The sequence below is a fragment of the Podarcis melisellensis genome (assembly GCF_964234715.1).
Source record: "Podarcis melisellensis genome assembly, chromosome: 9".
Lineage (NCBI taxonomy): Eukaryota > Metazoa > Chordata > Lepidosauria > Squamata > Lacertidae > Podarcis > Podarcis melisellensis.
Genome location: NC_138541.1, coordinates 72,684,364 through 72,701,240, shown reverse-complemented (window position 1 = coordinate 72,701,240; position 16,877 = coordinate 72,684,364). Strand labels below are relative to the sequence as shown.

Below are 16,877 nucleotides of genomic sequence, written 5' to 3'. Positions count from 1 at the left end.
TGGTTTACACCACACCACCACCCGAGTCCCCAGAGTTGGTTTGGATTCCATAAAAAAAAGTTGTTAAAGTTGGTTTGGATTCCATTAAAAAAAATTGCTGTGTCTCCCAGATTGCAACAACAGTCAAGGTTTGATGGGGTTTGATGAGGCCCTAAGCTACTGAAGGAAATGGGGCCCTTTATATGTCCAGCTGTCCTTTGTCAACAACAAATTGTCACTGTTTTTTGTGTTGAATATATGCTATATGGTAACTTATGGACCTAATAGGAGCCTACACAACACAAAACACTGTTGCTATATGTAGGTTTTTATTTTATTTGTTTTATATCTTATATTTTAGAAATGTACATCCAGAGTTTTTTTCCCTTTAAATTTTTTGGGGGCTCCCAAGAGAGTGGGGCCCTAAGCTATAGCTTGTTTAGCTTATACGTAAATCCGGCACTGACAACAGTCTACTTATTTTTCCTGCAAACATCTTTCAAAGCCCAATCTGGCACTCAGTTACATGAAGAGGCCAGTACATGTGGAGAAACTTGTCTGCAAACTGGGTGCACTTTTAACCTGACAGATAAAATAGATTTTGTCTATGTTGTAAGACCTGAGAGCAGGGCCCCCTCCCTGTCCTGCTCTCATTTTCCAAACCCCCCTCAGCCAAAGGCTCAAGTTCAGTCCATTATTATTTTTCTTTTGCAGTGACTTGCATAGCAAAGTCCAGCTGATGTGTCTGCCTTCTGACTTTATATCCACATGGTGAGTTCAACTGGAACCCCACAGACTGATTACATTTATCAAAATTGGAGAAAGATAACTTGCGCGATCAAAGGCTGATCTAAATCAAAACTAGTGAGGTGGCACCGGCCCTCCAAACTTCCTATGCATGTAAACTTTGCACCTCCTCATCACAACACTTTTCAGCCAGTGCTGCTTAAGTGCAACCAAAGCTGGCCTTGGAGTGAGATCAAAACTTTTGCTGCCAGGAACTGAGTTTCAGTTTTATAAACTGCAGTGTGCTGATTTTTCCACTGGAAGGCGAGAGGCAGCTGGAAACAGGTTGGAATTGCAGTTGACATACACTTTTGGGTTTGAACCTCTGGGTTCTTCGTGCATCCCATTTCGTTTGCACTAAAATACATTTTTGTTCAAGCACTATTAAGCAAATATTTCAATATTTGTTTTAAAAAATAAGTAGGCAGCCGGTGTTTTAGCACGATGTTATCTGAATGCTCTACTGTTAAGCTGTTTAACAGTCTCAGAATTGACTGTGAGTTGCTATTAGCACGAGATACAGCTCATTAATTCAATGCAACAATCAAGATAAAGGTAAAGGGACCCCTGACCATTAGGTCCAGTCATGGCCGACTCTGGGGTTGTGGCGCTCATCTCACTTTATTGGCCGAGGGAGCGTTTTATTGGCCGAGTCTGCTTTTGTCCGCAGACAGCTTCCGGGTCATGTGGCCAGCATGACTAAGCCGCTTCTGGCAAACCAGAGCAGCACACGGAAACGCCATTTACCTTCCTGCCGGAGTGGTACCTATTTATCTACTTGCACTTTGATGTGCTTTCGAACTGCTAGGTTGGCAGGAGCTGGGACCGAGCAACGGGAGCTCACCCCGCCGCAGGGATTCAAACCGCTGACCTTCTGATCGGCAAGCCCTAGGCTCTGTGGTTTAACCCACAGCGCCACCCATGTCCCTAACAATCAATATAAAATAGTACAATTACTGCCTGAATCTGATTTGGATCTGAGCTGAGGGAGAAGCAAGACATGAGGTAGCTAATGTTGTTGCTGCTGTTGATACCAATTCATAGAGTCACAGAGCGGTAAAGTTTGAAGGGACACCAAGGGTCATCTAGTCTAACCCCTTGAAATGCAGGAATCTGAACTAAAGCATCCATGGCAGATGACCAACCGACCTCTGCTTAAAAACCTCCAAGGAAGGAAAGTCCACCACCTTCAAAGGGAGTCTGTTCTACATATTTATAATAATTTATATTTTTTATAGTTACTTCTTCATATTTATTTATAATAATATTTGCATATAACCTCTTGTCCCTTATAAGGGCTCTCACAGATTTATTAGGCTTCTTATCCACCCCTTACCATAAGATCCCGGGGCAAGTTACAATAATGTAAAAATGCAATATTCAAATCAATTAAAACAACTTGCAGTTGGAAGAATAGGGTGGTGCCAGGGCTTTTCCCCCAGCCAGAATTCACCAAAGCTGAGCTCCAGCACCTCTCAGGTGGGTGCCATTGCCACTCTAAGAGAATAAGGTGGGGGTTCATTGTGAGTTCCGGCACCTCTTTCTCTAGAAAAATAGCACTGACTATATAGTTTCATTTTTTTATTTTTTATTCAGAAGCTTATGAGGAATTCCTTTTTATGTTTTATTTTCTCATTTTACGGATATTTTAACAACAAAAAAAATTACATAGTCAAATTAAAACATCAAATGTTGACCTCGCCCCCCCTTTCTGCGGTTAATTGTATTATATCTTTTATCACTGCATATCCAATTCAAACCTGTTTGCTAGTTTTCCTTTAATATTCCCTTTAGTTTATTCTCACTGCATGTTTTAATGTCAGTCAGGCTAATGCTTCATGTTGTTTTCAAAAGTCCACGTGCCCTCTTTAATTTGGATGCAGATTTTTGGCGATGGGGGTTTCTCTACCAGTCAACCTGCCTGAGTCTCTATCTCTTTGGCCATAGGAGATGTAATTCTTTCCAGTTGCTGATGAAGATCTGTGGCATCCAAATAGGACTGAGATGAGTGTGAGCTCTCATTCGTTTGTGCAGGAGAAGCTGGGCATTCTCCAAGCTCTGGGTCAACTGTTTTAGAGCCTCTCGGAGCAACTGAGCATCCTTAACTAAATATGGGACGCAGGTGGCGCTGTGGGTTAAACCACAGAGCCTAGGACTTGCCGATCAGAAGGTCGGCGGTTTGAATCCCCATGACGGGGTGAGCTCCCATTGCTCGGTCCCTGCTCCTGCCAACCTAGCAGTTCGAGAACACATCAAAATACAAGTAGATAAATAGGTACTGCTCTGGTGGGAAGGTAAAGCGTGTTCTCACTAAAGGAGAGCACGTGTTGCGGATGGGGCCAGGCAAAGCACCCCGTAGTTGCCAGGCAGGATAGATTGAAGGGGCCTGGCTTGGATTGGTGGTTGGTGTTGCTGGGGTAAATTTGATGTTGCCAATTTGGGGGTGGGATCAGAGGTTATTTAAACAAGGTTCACAGCAAGCTGCTTTCTCTTTCGCTGTGGGCACCGGATCACCCGCCCGCCCTCCCTTTTGGCCTTGCTATGCCTGTCATGGGGTCGTCCGCCTTGGTGCGGGGGCCTGGTAGCAATTTTTCCATTTGGCTGATTAGTGTGTGCCATTTGGTTTTTGCCTACTGCGTAGCAAATCATCACAACTTGTAAGGTTGGCGGTTAGGCATTGGTTTAAATTGGTTGGTGGAGGGGTATGGATTGGCTGTGCCTGCCCCTCTAGTGCTGCTGCTGCACGGGAATTCCGTTAAAGGAATTCAGGGGCTTACCATCCTTTCGTCCAAACCCCTGGAATCGGGTTTGGGCCGCGTAAGCCCCTGGGAGCATGCGGGGAGAAGCTGAGGGTCTGTGCCGCAGCTCCAGTTACCCTGATCTTGTTCCTCCACACTGGCTTTCGCTGGAATCTGGGAGTCAGTGCTGTCCCCCAAGGCGGGCGGACGACGACGATGACATACAGACAGTCATAACCAATGCCTAAGCAACCACTCACAATTTGTATGTTTAATAAAGTTGTGGCCAAAATTATGTCAAAAACCTTAAACAAAAATTTATGAGTGATGTGTGAGTTATTGGGGTAGGGGTGTTTAGGGGGACCTCAGCACACAAACGGCGTTTCCGTGTGCTGCTCTGGTTCGCCAGAAGCGGCTTAGTCATGCTGGCCACATGACCCGGAAGCTGTATGCCATCTCCCTTGGCCAGTAAAGCGAGATGAGGGCCGCAACCCGAGAGTCGTTCACGTCTGGACGTAATGGTCAGGGGTCCCTTTACCTTTTTAACTAAATAAAAAGCAAGCCAAAGTCCAAATTCATGACCCTGTAGCCACAGATATTGTGCCTGAGCTGCTGATGGGGTATTATCTGAAAACCTGAAAGGAATGCAGTCCTCAAAAGGGGAGGGGGCAAGAGGTGTTTCGACTCCCTGTTCTTTTGCCTGTAGGAAGTCTACTGTTGGTAGACACCCACACCTGCCTACAGAAACCCCTTGTTTTCCCCACTCTCTGTAGCTTACAGTTGACAGAACTACCCTGAGAACAGCCTTCTGGATAAAAACTGACTGAGTAGCTCTCACAATGGGATGAGGTCCATGTTGGTGATACATCACCACCCTCCGAGATGAGTGGAAGGAAGCGCAGCAAGCCGAAACTCGCAGCATTTCCTGACAGTTTTCCAGCACGGATTCTGATCTGTGCCCTTTCTGTAACGAAATCAAAGGAGTGCCATGCTTGGAGACAACCTGGAGGAAGTAAATAGCTCCAAAAACACCAAGGAGCCAACGGAAGGAGCAGGACAAGAAACAAGCAAGGAGTTGCCCTGCCTCAGGCCCCATCAGCAGAGGGGTTTAACAAAGCAGAGGGCGTGGAGCTTGTTATCTGAGCACACAAACCGTACGTACAAACTGAGGGGAATGCATAATATGCGCACAGTGACTGATTGCCGAGCTGCCGCAGTGGTTGGCCACTGGCAGGTGAGTCCATATCAGGAGGTTGTCACTCATTGGCCCTAACTGGGAAGGGGAGTGTATCTGAAGAAAGCACCATTGACTCATTCATTGTATCCCCAGCAGGCTGTTAGGCAATGAGATTATGAAATAGGTGTGTCGCTTGTAGCAGTGCCAAGGAAGGGAACGAGCGAGGTAGGCCATGAAAGGAGTGGAAACAGATTTCTTTTTTAAAAAACCACACACACACACAAAACATTTCCACCAGAAAGTGTGAACAGGAAAAGAAAACTGGGTGACTAAGTTTGCAGTATGCAAAAGGTCAGAGGCCCACGGCTCCCAAACTTTCTTGCCATGGTTACTGGAATGTCAGATGAAGTACAATTATGGGAGCCATTGGGATGGAGTAGGAAACTACGGTGTTCCTCAGTCCCCATGTTTGTAGTCTAATGATCTTTCATTACCTAACAGGATGTTTGGAAGGAAACCCGAGACAATTTTTGTTAAACGTTTGTAAGCGTTCAAAAACTCAATGTAAATGCTAAATGGAGATCTGGATGGCTGATTCATTGGTAATATGTAAGTTCCTAATTTCTAATGTACAGTTTATTGGGGTGTACCCAGGGAGTGGGTTTTTTCCTCTTGATAACAAAGAGCTAGCGATGTATGGAAGTCAGAGCTGGACCATAAAGAAGGCTGATCGCTGAAGAGTTGATGCTTTTGAATTATGGCGCTGGAGAAGACTCTTGAGAGTCCCATGGACTGCAAGGAGATCAAACCTATCCATTCTGAAGCAAATCAGCCCTGAGTACTCACTGGAAGGACAGATCCTGAAGCTGAGGCTCCAAGACTTTGGCCACCTCATGAGAAGACTCCCTGGAAAAGACCCTGATGTTGGGAAAGATGGAGGGCACAAGGAGAAGGGGACGGCAGAGGACGAGATGGTTGGGCAGTGTTCTCGAAGCTACCAGCATGAGTTTGACCAAACTGCGGGAGGCAGCGGAAGACAGGGTGCCTGGCGTGCTCTGGTCCAGGGGGTCACGAAGAGGCGGACACGACTAAACGACTAAACAACAACAAATGAAGCAGCAATAAGCAAGTGCAAATCTAGAATTGATTAAACCACACTGATGCCTTCTAACACCTCATGATGGTGGTAGACGCAACAGACCTTCCAAACCTCTATATCCTACTCATTCTGGTTTCTGCAGATTCTTTTCAACATCTAAAATTAATCTCTGGCATTGTTGATATGAGAAGTGCCCTTTCCCCCTCTTCCGCTCTCTGTTTTACAAGGTACCTGTGTGTTCCATGTGGCTTTACGAATAGATCTGAATAACTGCTAGCTTTTATATATTCAAAGAAGGAGTGGCAATTTCTTGTCTCTCCCAATACGCTTTGTTAGCACCTGAGAATCTTTACACTTGGCACAAAGTAGCCTGCAATAAGCTTTCTCAACGGTCATCTATCACAGTGTTTCTCAACCTGGGGGGCATATAGGGATCTCAATGGGATATCCAGTGGGAAGTTTTTAATGTGTGACATTTTAATGTATTTTTAACCTTTGTTGAAGCCACTCAGAGTGGCTGGGGAGACCCAGCCAGATGGGCGGTGTACAAATAAACTATTATTATTATTATTATTATTATTATTATTATTATTATTATTATTATTATATTTCCTCCCATTGATGGACACTAACACCTCCTACATTAACACATAAGGCAGGGGAAGCTGGGGAAGTAATATTCACAATATTCACGACTTTTGCTCACCCATTTTCCTTTGAGATGCGTGTTGTCATCCGTCTGTCTCAAGAGACAATGGAGTGCGTCTCTGGGGGTAAAGTCAAACAGCTGGAGAATCACAGCGCCTGCTGTGGCTGCAAAGACCAGTAACTGCTGTAACCCCCTGTATTGTTTTTGCTGTGTTAGCGGCACTGAAGTGACTTCTCCAGGGTGCGAGCCAGGGCAGTGTGTATGGAGGTCCTGAGCTTCCCAGATGACAAGACCTCCACCTTGGCCTCACTGTTGTGGTCCAAAGGAAAGCAGAGCAAAACATTTGACATCAGCTTGTCTACAGAAGTTGCTGGAAGGAGGCACACAAGGCAACTTAGGGACTCCACTCCATATTTGTGTATGGCTTACTCCTTAGCTTCACACAAAACAGCAGAGGTTTAGGATCAGACTTTTCCTTCTCCTAGATGAGCTGCGTTCTGAAATGGATGAAGTCCACCTGCCCCTCTTTTCTCTGTGCATCACATGCAGAAACCACCTTCTTGACCATTGGGACCACTATTGGTCTCGTCTGCTGGAACCTGTCTTCTCATGCAGGGGAAGTCCCAAACTCAATGAATGTTTGACACCCATTGGCCACCCTCACCTGGTTTAGCCAGCCAGTCAAAATCGTTCCCAGCAGCTGTTGCCTGCTGACAGCTTCAAGGAGCCACAGATGGGAGCTGAGTGCAGGTTGGACACCAAAGATGGACAAACTACCCCAGAAGGAGCACAACATGTTCCCCACCAGAGATACTAAAGGTAAAGGTAAAGGTACCCCTGCCCGTACGGGCCAGTCTTGGCAGACTCTGGGGTTGTGCGCCCATCTCACTTAAGAGGCCAGGGGCCAGCGCTGTCCGGAGACACTTCCGGGTCACGTGGCCAGCGTGACATCGCTGCTCTGGCGAGCCAGAGCCGCACACGGAAACGCTGTTTACCTTCCCGCTGGTAAGCGGTCCCTATTTATCTACTTGCACCCGGAGGTGCTTTCGAACTGCTAGGTTGGCAGGCGCTGGGACCGAGCAGCGGGAGCGCACCCCGCCGCAGGGATTCGAACCGCCGACCTTTCGATCGGCAAGTCCTAGGCGCTGAGGCTTTAACCCACAGCACCACCTGCGTCCCCACCCAGAGATACTACACCTCTGCTAATACCTCATATACACCATACACTTCAGACATGTAAGTCATAAAGATTTATACTAGAGGGGGAGGAAAATACTTATATGGGGGTAACTTCTGTTGAACACAGTGGGACATTTTACTGTCTAACCATGCATAGGATAAATCCTGAGTATCAGAATTCAGTGGAGCTTATAGCCTGGGAGGGACGCGGGTGGTGCTGTGGTCTAAACCGCTGAGCCTCTTGGGCTTGCCTATCAGACGTTCGGTGGTTCGAATCCCCGTGATGGGGTGGGCTCCTGTTGTTCGGTCCCAGCTCCTGCCAACCTAGCAATTCGAAAGCACACAAAAAGTGCAAGTAGATAAATAGGTACCACTCTGGCAGGAAGGTAAATGGGGTTTCCGTGCGCTGCTCTGGTTTCAGTGTTCCGTTGTGCTAGAAGCGGCTTAGTCAAGCTGGCCACAAGACCCGGAAAGCTGTCTGCGGACAAATGCCGGCTCCCTCGGCCTGTAAAGCGAGATGAGCGCCGCAACCCCAGAGTCGTATGTGACTGGACTTAACTGTCAGGGGTGCTTTACCTTTATAGTCTGGGAATATGTAACTTGTGGCTCTCCATATATTGTTGGACTACAAATCCCATCAATCCTGGTCACTGGCAATGTTGGCAGAGACTGGTGAGAACTGGAGTCTAGGGAAGGGGAGAAATTTGATTCGGTTCACATGTAAATGTGAAGCTACCTGTTTTGCTCGTTCTGAAACACCACGTGACCTGAAATGCAGCCATCCTTTGAAATTTGCACCTCTAAATTTTGCAGTGCAGTTCTATGGCCAGCTAGTGTGTACAAAAATACCTATGCTAAGGGTCAAATATGCAAAGAAATGCAAATATTAATGAAAGACCAACAAAAATGCATTATATTGGGAACATTGCTTTGCAAAAATGTGCACATTAGGCAAAATTGCATACAAAGGTGTGTGTACATTTGGAGAGATTCACACTAAAATGCTGGTGAATTTTCATGACTTAAAGAAAAACACAACTCACACGTCGATGTGAAAATGTAAAGAGCTGAACTGAGACTGGAAAAATGAGAAACTGAGAGAAACTGAGCCTGAGAGTTTCGCCCATCCCTAGGAGTCACTGATCGCCCATCCCTGCTAAAGCCATTTGTTAGTTTGCCACAAGCAGCAGAGCAGGTGGAAGAACAGCATTACTGTATCTTTTGTTCCGGGCCAAACTGGAAGGGACATGAACAATCCAGCTTCTTTAGTCTGCTCCACTTGTGTAATAAGCAGGGCCAAGGATGAGTCTTTTTTTGGCACGGAAAGGGATGTGCAAGGGAGGGGAACTGAACTCTCTCCTCTTCCCGCCCCACATTCTGTTGCCCCACATTTGTCCCAGCTGAGATCACTCCTGGGAGGAAAGTACATGGGGTTGCAGACTTTCAGATTCCTAGACTTCCTATCCCTTTTGATATTCAAATTAGACATCTCCCCCGGCCACTGCTTTATATGTGAACAGGGCTGGTACATTACTTAACATACAGGGACATCCATGTATATCACACCAATTTTAATGCTATGTGTGCTTCATCACAAGCTGAGATGCGACAAACATTATAAGTGATCTGTCATGATGAACCACAGGGGTGGTTTCTTCTGCCTTACTCCTGTGTAGGTGGTACTCCCAAGGGAAGAAAGCTCAGACCTTGGGGTTGGTGGTGGGAAGACAATGAGAGGTCAGAGAGAGATGAGGAAGAAGACTGGGAGGAGGGGGTGTTGGAAACTGGAGAGGTAACAGGAATTAGTGAACAGGATGAGACTGGGGCAGAGAGCAGTCCAGAATCAGGGGCTGGAGAGAAGAGGGGGCTAGACGCAGAGATCTGGCAGGCTGCGGAAGAAGCCAGGGAGTCTCCCCCTCCTGCTGTGACTGACTCCCCAGAACACGTAGAGGTCTCCCAGAAGACATAGAGGAATGTAATAGTGGAGAAAAGAGAGACAAGATGAAGGAGCCTCAGGTTACTGGCAAAGGACCAGGAGGAGTCATTGACAGTTGTGAGAAGGTGGGGACCGTAAGTCTTCGCAACTGCTTAATTGGGGCAAGATCTACTGGGAAGCGTGGCTCTGATCACCAGACCTGAGGTGGTTTGTTTGAATAAAGTGCTAACTTTGCTGACACCGTGTGTTTTATTGCTAACCTGCTGCTGACTCCAACTCCTTGACAGCTATTTTGGTGCCATTATCATGGACAGACTAGTTTGAGACTTTCACTGACACCTGACCTCTGCAGGACAGGGGAGATGATCTACTTACTCTTGATGGATTCTGATAGATTTTCCTACTGACCTTTCTGGTGGACATATCCTGATGCTCTGGTTGTTCTCTGGAATATAGAAATGACTGCGTAGTAGTATACACAATCACTCTCAAATGCCTTTTCCTGAATTGTAGAGTTCACCACCACTCTGGTTGTCTGAGAAGCTGGGGCAATAGCACAGGAGGAATGGTGCTTGAATGGTATGCGATTTGTGACAAATCCAATGGGAAACATGCTACAACGGATGTTAGAGTCTAGCCTGCAGGGATGAAAGCCTGTTTCTCCACCACTGCTTTGCTCAGTGTCAGTCACATTGTGAGTGGCAGAAGTCATATTGCAGCTTGGTCTGTGAGGAGAGTTGGTAGAACCCATGACAGGCTACTCTGGCTAATTTGCAAAATAAAATCACTTATATCAATTCTGACTTAGACTCCACATTTCTGACTGAGTCAAGGAACTTATAGTAAAGCGTATGTAGGTGCATATGCATATATGTCTGATTATTTGGGGCTTGTTTCGTAGCATAGTCATCTTGTTCTTAGGAATGTTCCAGAAGTATTCTAAGATAACAGTCTGAGACTGTGTTCATGCAACAGTTGATTCTATTTTCACAATATTTCCCTAACTGTTAATTTCCATATTATATATGAGTTTTCACACGATGTAGAAGTCCCTGATAGATATCTGGTGGGTGTTTTGTGCTTAGTTCTGTGTTAACTGCTTCCAGGAAATTTTTTTTTGTTTGCAAGGCCATTAACCCAGAAAATTGTGGGAGTGATGACATTTGGGGTGGTATCCTGGCATACAGCTCTTCCCTGCTGTTTTCATGGGTGGATCATGGGAGAGCAAGTGCATGTATGTGCAGAAAGTGTGGCATTCAGTGACGATCATTGTGTCATTCCATGCCCACTGGTGTGGATGAAATTGAGTGTGACATGGTGAGATATTGTCAAAAAGCCAATAGCAGGTAATGTAGCAGCGTGAGAGGAACATTAGAAAATGAGGCAGACTCCCTCAGGGTCAAATTATACCATGAGTGGAATAACTGTTGTTTTTTTAACAAATGATTAGGCGGACGTATGTACTCAACATGCATGCTAAAGGCACACATCCCTGTTTGTCCTGCGTTGATTGATTTTAAGTCTACTGAAAATTCAGCAAATGGCCTTAGCATACACATTTGTCTTGCAAGCTTGACAGTATCCAATAATTTGCCTTTGGACGTTGCTGAATTGTCCCCCTTCAAAAACCAATTTTTTATTTAATAAAAAAAAAATAGGATCCTGTATAGTACCATTAGTCTGGGTTGTAGATTAGAATTTCATATTATATATATATATACTCTGGGAATATGGAACATTCATGGACTTCTCTTGCATTTGACATATTACATTCATTGATTGAAGGAGAGAAAAACATCTTGAAAAATTTTCCCTATGTCAGCCACTTAAATATATGAAAATGTAAATTAAAAATAAATTAGAAATAAGTTTGCTCCTACTCCAACAAGGTTCCCAATTATATCCCATTTATTTTGGGCTCTATGACAGCTGAGCCCATCTATATAGTTTCATCTGTGATTCCAGGTCACAGTGTGATTAACTTACGAGTAAACACACATTGACGTTCACTGCAAGTAATGCATGAATACAAGAGAGAGAAATCTGGCTGTTAAAAACATAGATATCCACAATTTTCTCATACAGAAAGAAATGTTTAACACATAGAGAACAAACCTGAGTAGATATTTAACTTTATTAATTTTCTTCAATTCTGAAAGCAAAAGTACAAAAAGTGCATAGCACTGAAATCATCACTTTGGCTAGAAATACAAGGAAGGAGGAGATATTCAACAAAGCATAATATGTACATTTTTACAGAGGGCTTGTAACATCCAGTGGTAACATATATATAGCATGCTATATAAATCAATTTCTCTCTTTAGAAAATAAAATATACAGCATCTTTGATGACCTGACAAAAACAGCATCTTCTGGGGGAGGGGGAGACCTTTATATGTTCACTTTGAAGATGTCACCCTTATGTGATGGAAAAATCAGCACGATTTCGGCCTCAGTCCAATCTCCCTCCTTGAGTTGCATCATGTGACCTCTTTCCCACAGTTACGTGGCAGTAAGGAGGGTGCAAGTGGGATCAGTAGTTGTGGCCTGGGGTTTGGCAGCAGCTCATTTTGGAGATGAAAAAGGAATCACCTTTGAGTGTCTCCTGGAAAACTGGTTCCTGGGCAAATGTATTAGAGGGCTATTCTGAATGGTTTGTCCTTCTACAATGTGATTTACATGTGCCTGTAGTAACTCAAGGAACGTTGCCAACCTTGTTGTATTCCTATTTGCACTTTTTATCTTGTATCATTGAAATGACGAAAAGGCAAAGAGACCGCCATAACTCTGAGCAATGTTCTTCAGCCACTTTTTTCTGATCAATATAATCGACATCTTCAACACAATTGCTGGATGCTTCGTCTGGCTGGGTTCCAGATGTAGCAGGTTCCAGAGGGGTCTCCTGTCCATGGTGAACTGGCTTGTCCTCTCTGGAACTAGGTGGTGTCACCATTCTAAGGTGAGCAGCTGATGGCCCTTTCCTACAGATTTTAGATTTTAAGATACTCTTTGGGTCTTCACAGATGTTCTTCTGCCTCTTTAGAGACCGAGTAATTTGCTTCCAGAACACCTTCTTGTTTTCTGCATACTGGGGACAGCTGGAAGGGTTTCCTGAAAATTCACAGGAGAAGGTGCTCTCCGATCTTTTGCAATCAATTTTCAAGGTAGCAATCTCTGCTTCATTCAGCGCCCAGGTACACTCAGACTTCTCTTTGGTGACGAACTTGCCTTTAAGTGAACCCTTCTGTCCTCGGGTTTTCTGACCTCTTCCATTCTGGTCACCAGAGCCAGGCTGTGGCTTCTCACCTTTTCCATTGTTGGTCCTCCCTCTTCTCCTCTCTTTCTGTATTTCACAGTCAGCTTGTAGCACCTGGGAGAACACAATAAGGGCACACAGAACAGCAAAATTTCTGATCTTCATGGTTTGCTGTTGCCTTGAAACCTGTTTAGGGAGAGTAAAATGAATTTATGACAATCCATATTTTCATCTTTAGCCATGTTGGCATCAACATTATCGGTACTCTGACACCAGCAAAGATCATAAAGCAGTACGATGATCAGTGTCTCACATCATGGTATCTTTCTAGCATGGATTTATCTCTGTAACACCCCCCCCCCCACTGTTGCAATGCCTTAGCCTCTGGAAATTCAAGGTATTGATTGCGCAAAATGCAAGCAGACGCCTTATACGTGATCTATCCCCTCCATTTCTGAAGGATACTTATTGTCTTTAAGCCTCATGCTTACAAGATCTTGAACAGGTGGAGGTCAAAGCCAGAGCCAGTAGGCTTAAGCCTTAACCTCCCTCTTTCTAATTTTGTCAGGTGGTGCATGAACACCTGTACAACGTATCTGCTTTTCAGAGTGAGGGACATAACTGGGCTTTATCCAGGACTGTATGAGCAGAACTCTTCTACTCCCTCCTCCAGGACCACCCCAAATTTTTCTACAGAAGGTATAGCGGACCTCCTGAATATTATGGGCTCTTATTTACAGGGATGAGGGATAAGGGGATCGCCCAGAATTGGATTTGGGGTAGTTCTGAAAGGGCTGGAGGAGGAGGAAATAAAAATCAAGTTGCACGAGCTGCCTTCTACTTGCACAATGTCAGCTACAACCCACGGCCATATAGTCAAATGGGGGGCAAGTCAATAAACTAGGGGCGCCTTAACCAAAAGTACTATATTTTTGTCAGGAATTGGCAAATAGGAATTTAAAAGACTTAAATAGCAGAATCGGGTTCCTCATTTAAAATAAATATTACATCAATCAGTCTTGGTTTGGCCAGGACCAAACAGGATATTATTTTAAAATGACCAGCTCAGATGTTTCTTGACCAGGAAGTCATATTATGATCATGACTACCTGACTGTTGCCACAATCAGTCTTTATAAGGTTAAATCTCAAAACTGCCCCAAAGGTAAAATTGGCTTGGGCACTATGTTTTAAGAGCACCCGGATAACTTTTGCGCAAAACGTGAAATTGTTTCCTTTCTCCCACATTCGCTTGAGGATGATATCGATTTCTAATCTCACCCTAGATCTGTCTGACTGCCGAACCCACCTCTGAAGACAGTATAGGTTAGGAAATGATACTTTCACTCAGCCAGAAAGCAAACAGGGGTGTGTTTGAGAGCTTAGATGAACTGATTCTTCAGTCCACAGTTTCCCTTTAGGCGGAACATCACTAGCAGCTAAGATCACTTGAAATTTATTCAGATATGCAGCTGTTTCACATCCGGGTCCCACTGCCCTTTCTTACTATCCCCTTTCTTTCATTTCAGCCAAATCCAAGTTAAAGAAAGATCAGGGAAAGAGCCACAAACAGGATGAAAGGTCTGCCAGAGGCAACAGAAGTTAGGACAGAAAGCTGATGCTAACGTGTAGGAGTGCCCATGGAAAAGTGGTACCCACCGTTTTCCAGGATGCTAGAATGTTGGGTGTGTATGTTTAAGTTCCTGCTTCGCACAGATAGGTTGGTTGTGAGGTTTAAACAACATTCTGAGCTCCTTGGGGGGCAGGGTTAGTGCAATCTGTACAGCAGATTTCTATGCTCATGGGAAGAGCCTATTAGTAAAAAACCCAAAACCCTTTATCCTCAAATGGGAAAGCCCCTCCAGAATTTTTTTTTAATGTGTGTGAAGCACAGGGCCATTCTTTATTCAAAGCTCAATAGCTCTTAGCCTCAATCCAGAGAGAGACTGCCACGAACACTTAAGGCTCCACATGCCAATTTGGGTGGCTTGGTTTATATTTAGTCCAGCAGCTCTGTGCTTATTGATTATTGAATAATCAAATCGTGTTTCAGATTCCCCTCTGATAATCATAATCTAATAGAATTGTAGAAATGGAAGGGACCGCAAAGGTTCAGGAATGCAGGAACCAAAGCTCTACTGAAGTAAAAGTTCATGTAAAAGTACCTCTGCAACTTAGACTTCTGAAAAAGAATGAAAAAGGCTGTAATCCTCTGTGTGCTTACGACTAACCCAATGGAGATACATACAAGTCAGCTGCATATTAAATATGAAATATGATGCTATGCTAAGAAGAAGAAAATCAGGGGACGTGTTTCCTTTACAATGCAGATATACGTCAAAAATGACAGGAGGGAAATGTACATTTGGAATTCGTTCTTGCTGCCATAACTCGTTTTGCAAACCGGAGCTCTGTTGCTGGTGAACCACCCTGAGTGGATAAGCATCATTTATTACATGTAAGAACTGACAGTTATTGCATGATCTGTAAGCACAGTTAGTGTGAAATTATTAAAGCGGGCCACATCTTCAGTGTTTGCTACCACACCTCCTCCAACAGACAATTTCCAAGGCATTCACATTAGCAAAATGCAAGATTTACTCATGCGCAAGACTCCCTACTTAATCAAAATACTGCTCACCCAAAGGCAAAAGTGGGTACCCAATGGTTTTTCTCCTATCCAACTCTTTGCTGCCTAGTTGGGGACAGAAATCTAACACTGCAGTTCTTGGCCCACAGACTTCAGAGGAACTATTCCAGAGCAAGAGACTGGACCAGCACACACAGATCTTAAATGGGCATACTTGGGATAAAGCCCCATTCAAGTCAGTAGGATTACTTCTGAGGAAATAGGCAAAGAACTGGGCTCCACATCCCACAGGTGTCAATAAGATTTAAGCAACCTAACGCGAACATAGGAAGCAGCCTTTCTGTTGAATTTGGAACGTTAGTCCATCTAACCCAATAGTGTGAACCCTGGCTGGCAGTGACCACACAGTTGCATCTTTCTTTCCTAATTGCTGTTGCTGTTGAAAAGGAGCCTCTGAAATTTCAAGCAGGAACAGAAGAGCAGTAAGGATGCCAGGAACATAGGAAACTGCCTTATACGGAATCCACTGGTCATTGGGCCATATAGGTCAGTATTGCCTATACAGTCTTGCAGTGGTTCTCCAGGGTTTCAGACAGACTTCTTTCACATCCCTATCTGGAGCTGCCAGGGAATGAACTTGGGACTTCCTGGGTACAAGGCAGATGCTCTACTACTGGTGTGGAGTGACTGCTTAGCTCTTTTGCCTCTTGCTATTTGCCCACTCGCAATCACCCTCCCCAAACCGCTTTCCCCACTATCTTGGGGAAAGCTGCCTGTAAAATGTAGTTTATAGTGGAAGACGGAGGGGAAAGGGTAAGCAGCCATCCCAGCTCCCCCTCTGCCCTCCTGCTGTCTGTTAATAAGAGTCTGCTTTTTAGTTTTAAAATGTGAATGAAAAAGAAAAAATACCAGACTGCTGTAGGTAATGCGTAGTTTGCCTCTGAGCAGGCAACTAAGAAATTTAGCCGCTCCGTTCTGAGAGATTAGCATTCTATTGCAGCCAAATTGCAAGATAGCTATTGCACATACCTCCTGCTGTCTTTTCCGCTTGTCCAAGTGTAAAACTCAAGGTGATCCCCGTCTCCTTCAAAGTACTGACGCTTCTTGCCTATTTATACAGTCAGAGACACACCTACACGCCTTCGGAAGGGTATTACTCCACAATAGCACATTTTAGAACCTTATAGGTTTACTGCCCAGACACACCTTCTGGAAATATGCCAAGTCTTATTTGCAACAGTTAAAACACACACAAAAAACCACCGGTTACAGTGCAGTGGCAGATATATGTTTGAAAGTAGGAAGACGTGCCAACTCCTTTCCCTTTCTTGCCTCACAAAGGGAGTCGAAACACTCTCTTGATATATGCAGTTATCAGAACAGGGAAGAAGGAGTAGCAAATGATTGTTACGGACATGAATGACATTCAGAAGGGGGGCGAGAGAGCGCTCTCTGGTTGACATGAGTCACCACACTTATTTCCTTTGAT

The 16,877-nt window shown here is 44.7% G+C and overlaps 1 protein-coding gene across 2 annotated transcripts; it reads right to left on the bottom strand.

Moving 5' to 3' along the window:
- Positions 1-11,659: 11,659 nt before the first annotated feature.
- On the bottom strand, positions 11,660-16,629 carry FGFBP1 (fibroblast growth factor binding protein 1). Of its 2 annotated transcripts, none has more exons than XM_081925798.1 (2): positions 16,418-16,629; positions 11,660-12,977 (listed from the first exon to the last, which is right to left on the bottom strand). In XM_081925798.1, exon 2 carries the CDS (start codon positions 12,962-12,964, stop codon positions 12,269-12,271), a length of 696 nt encoding a protein of 231 aa, XP_081781924.1. In that variant the 5' UTR covers positions 12,965-12,977; positions 16,418-16,629; the 3' UTR covers positions 11,660-12,268. The 2 variants fall into 2 exon arrangements, with proteins under 2 accessions (XP_081781924.1, XP_081781923.1); XM_081925797.1 differs by having other exon boundaries at positions 11,660-12,985; positions 16,418-16,624.
- Between the last annotated feature and the right edge of the window lie 248 nt (positions 16,630-16,877).

Coding starts and splice junctions, on each gene's coding strand:
- FGFBP1 (XM_081925798.1), bottom strand. CDS start 12,964: ATGAAGATCAGAAATTTTGCTGTTCTGTGTGCCCTTATTGTGTTCTCC.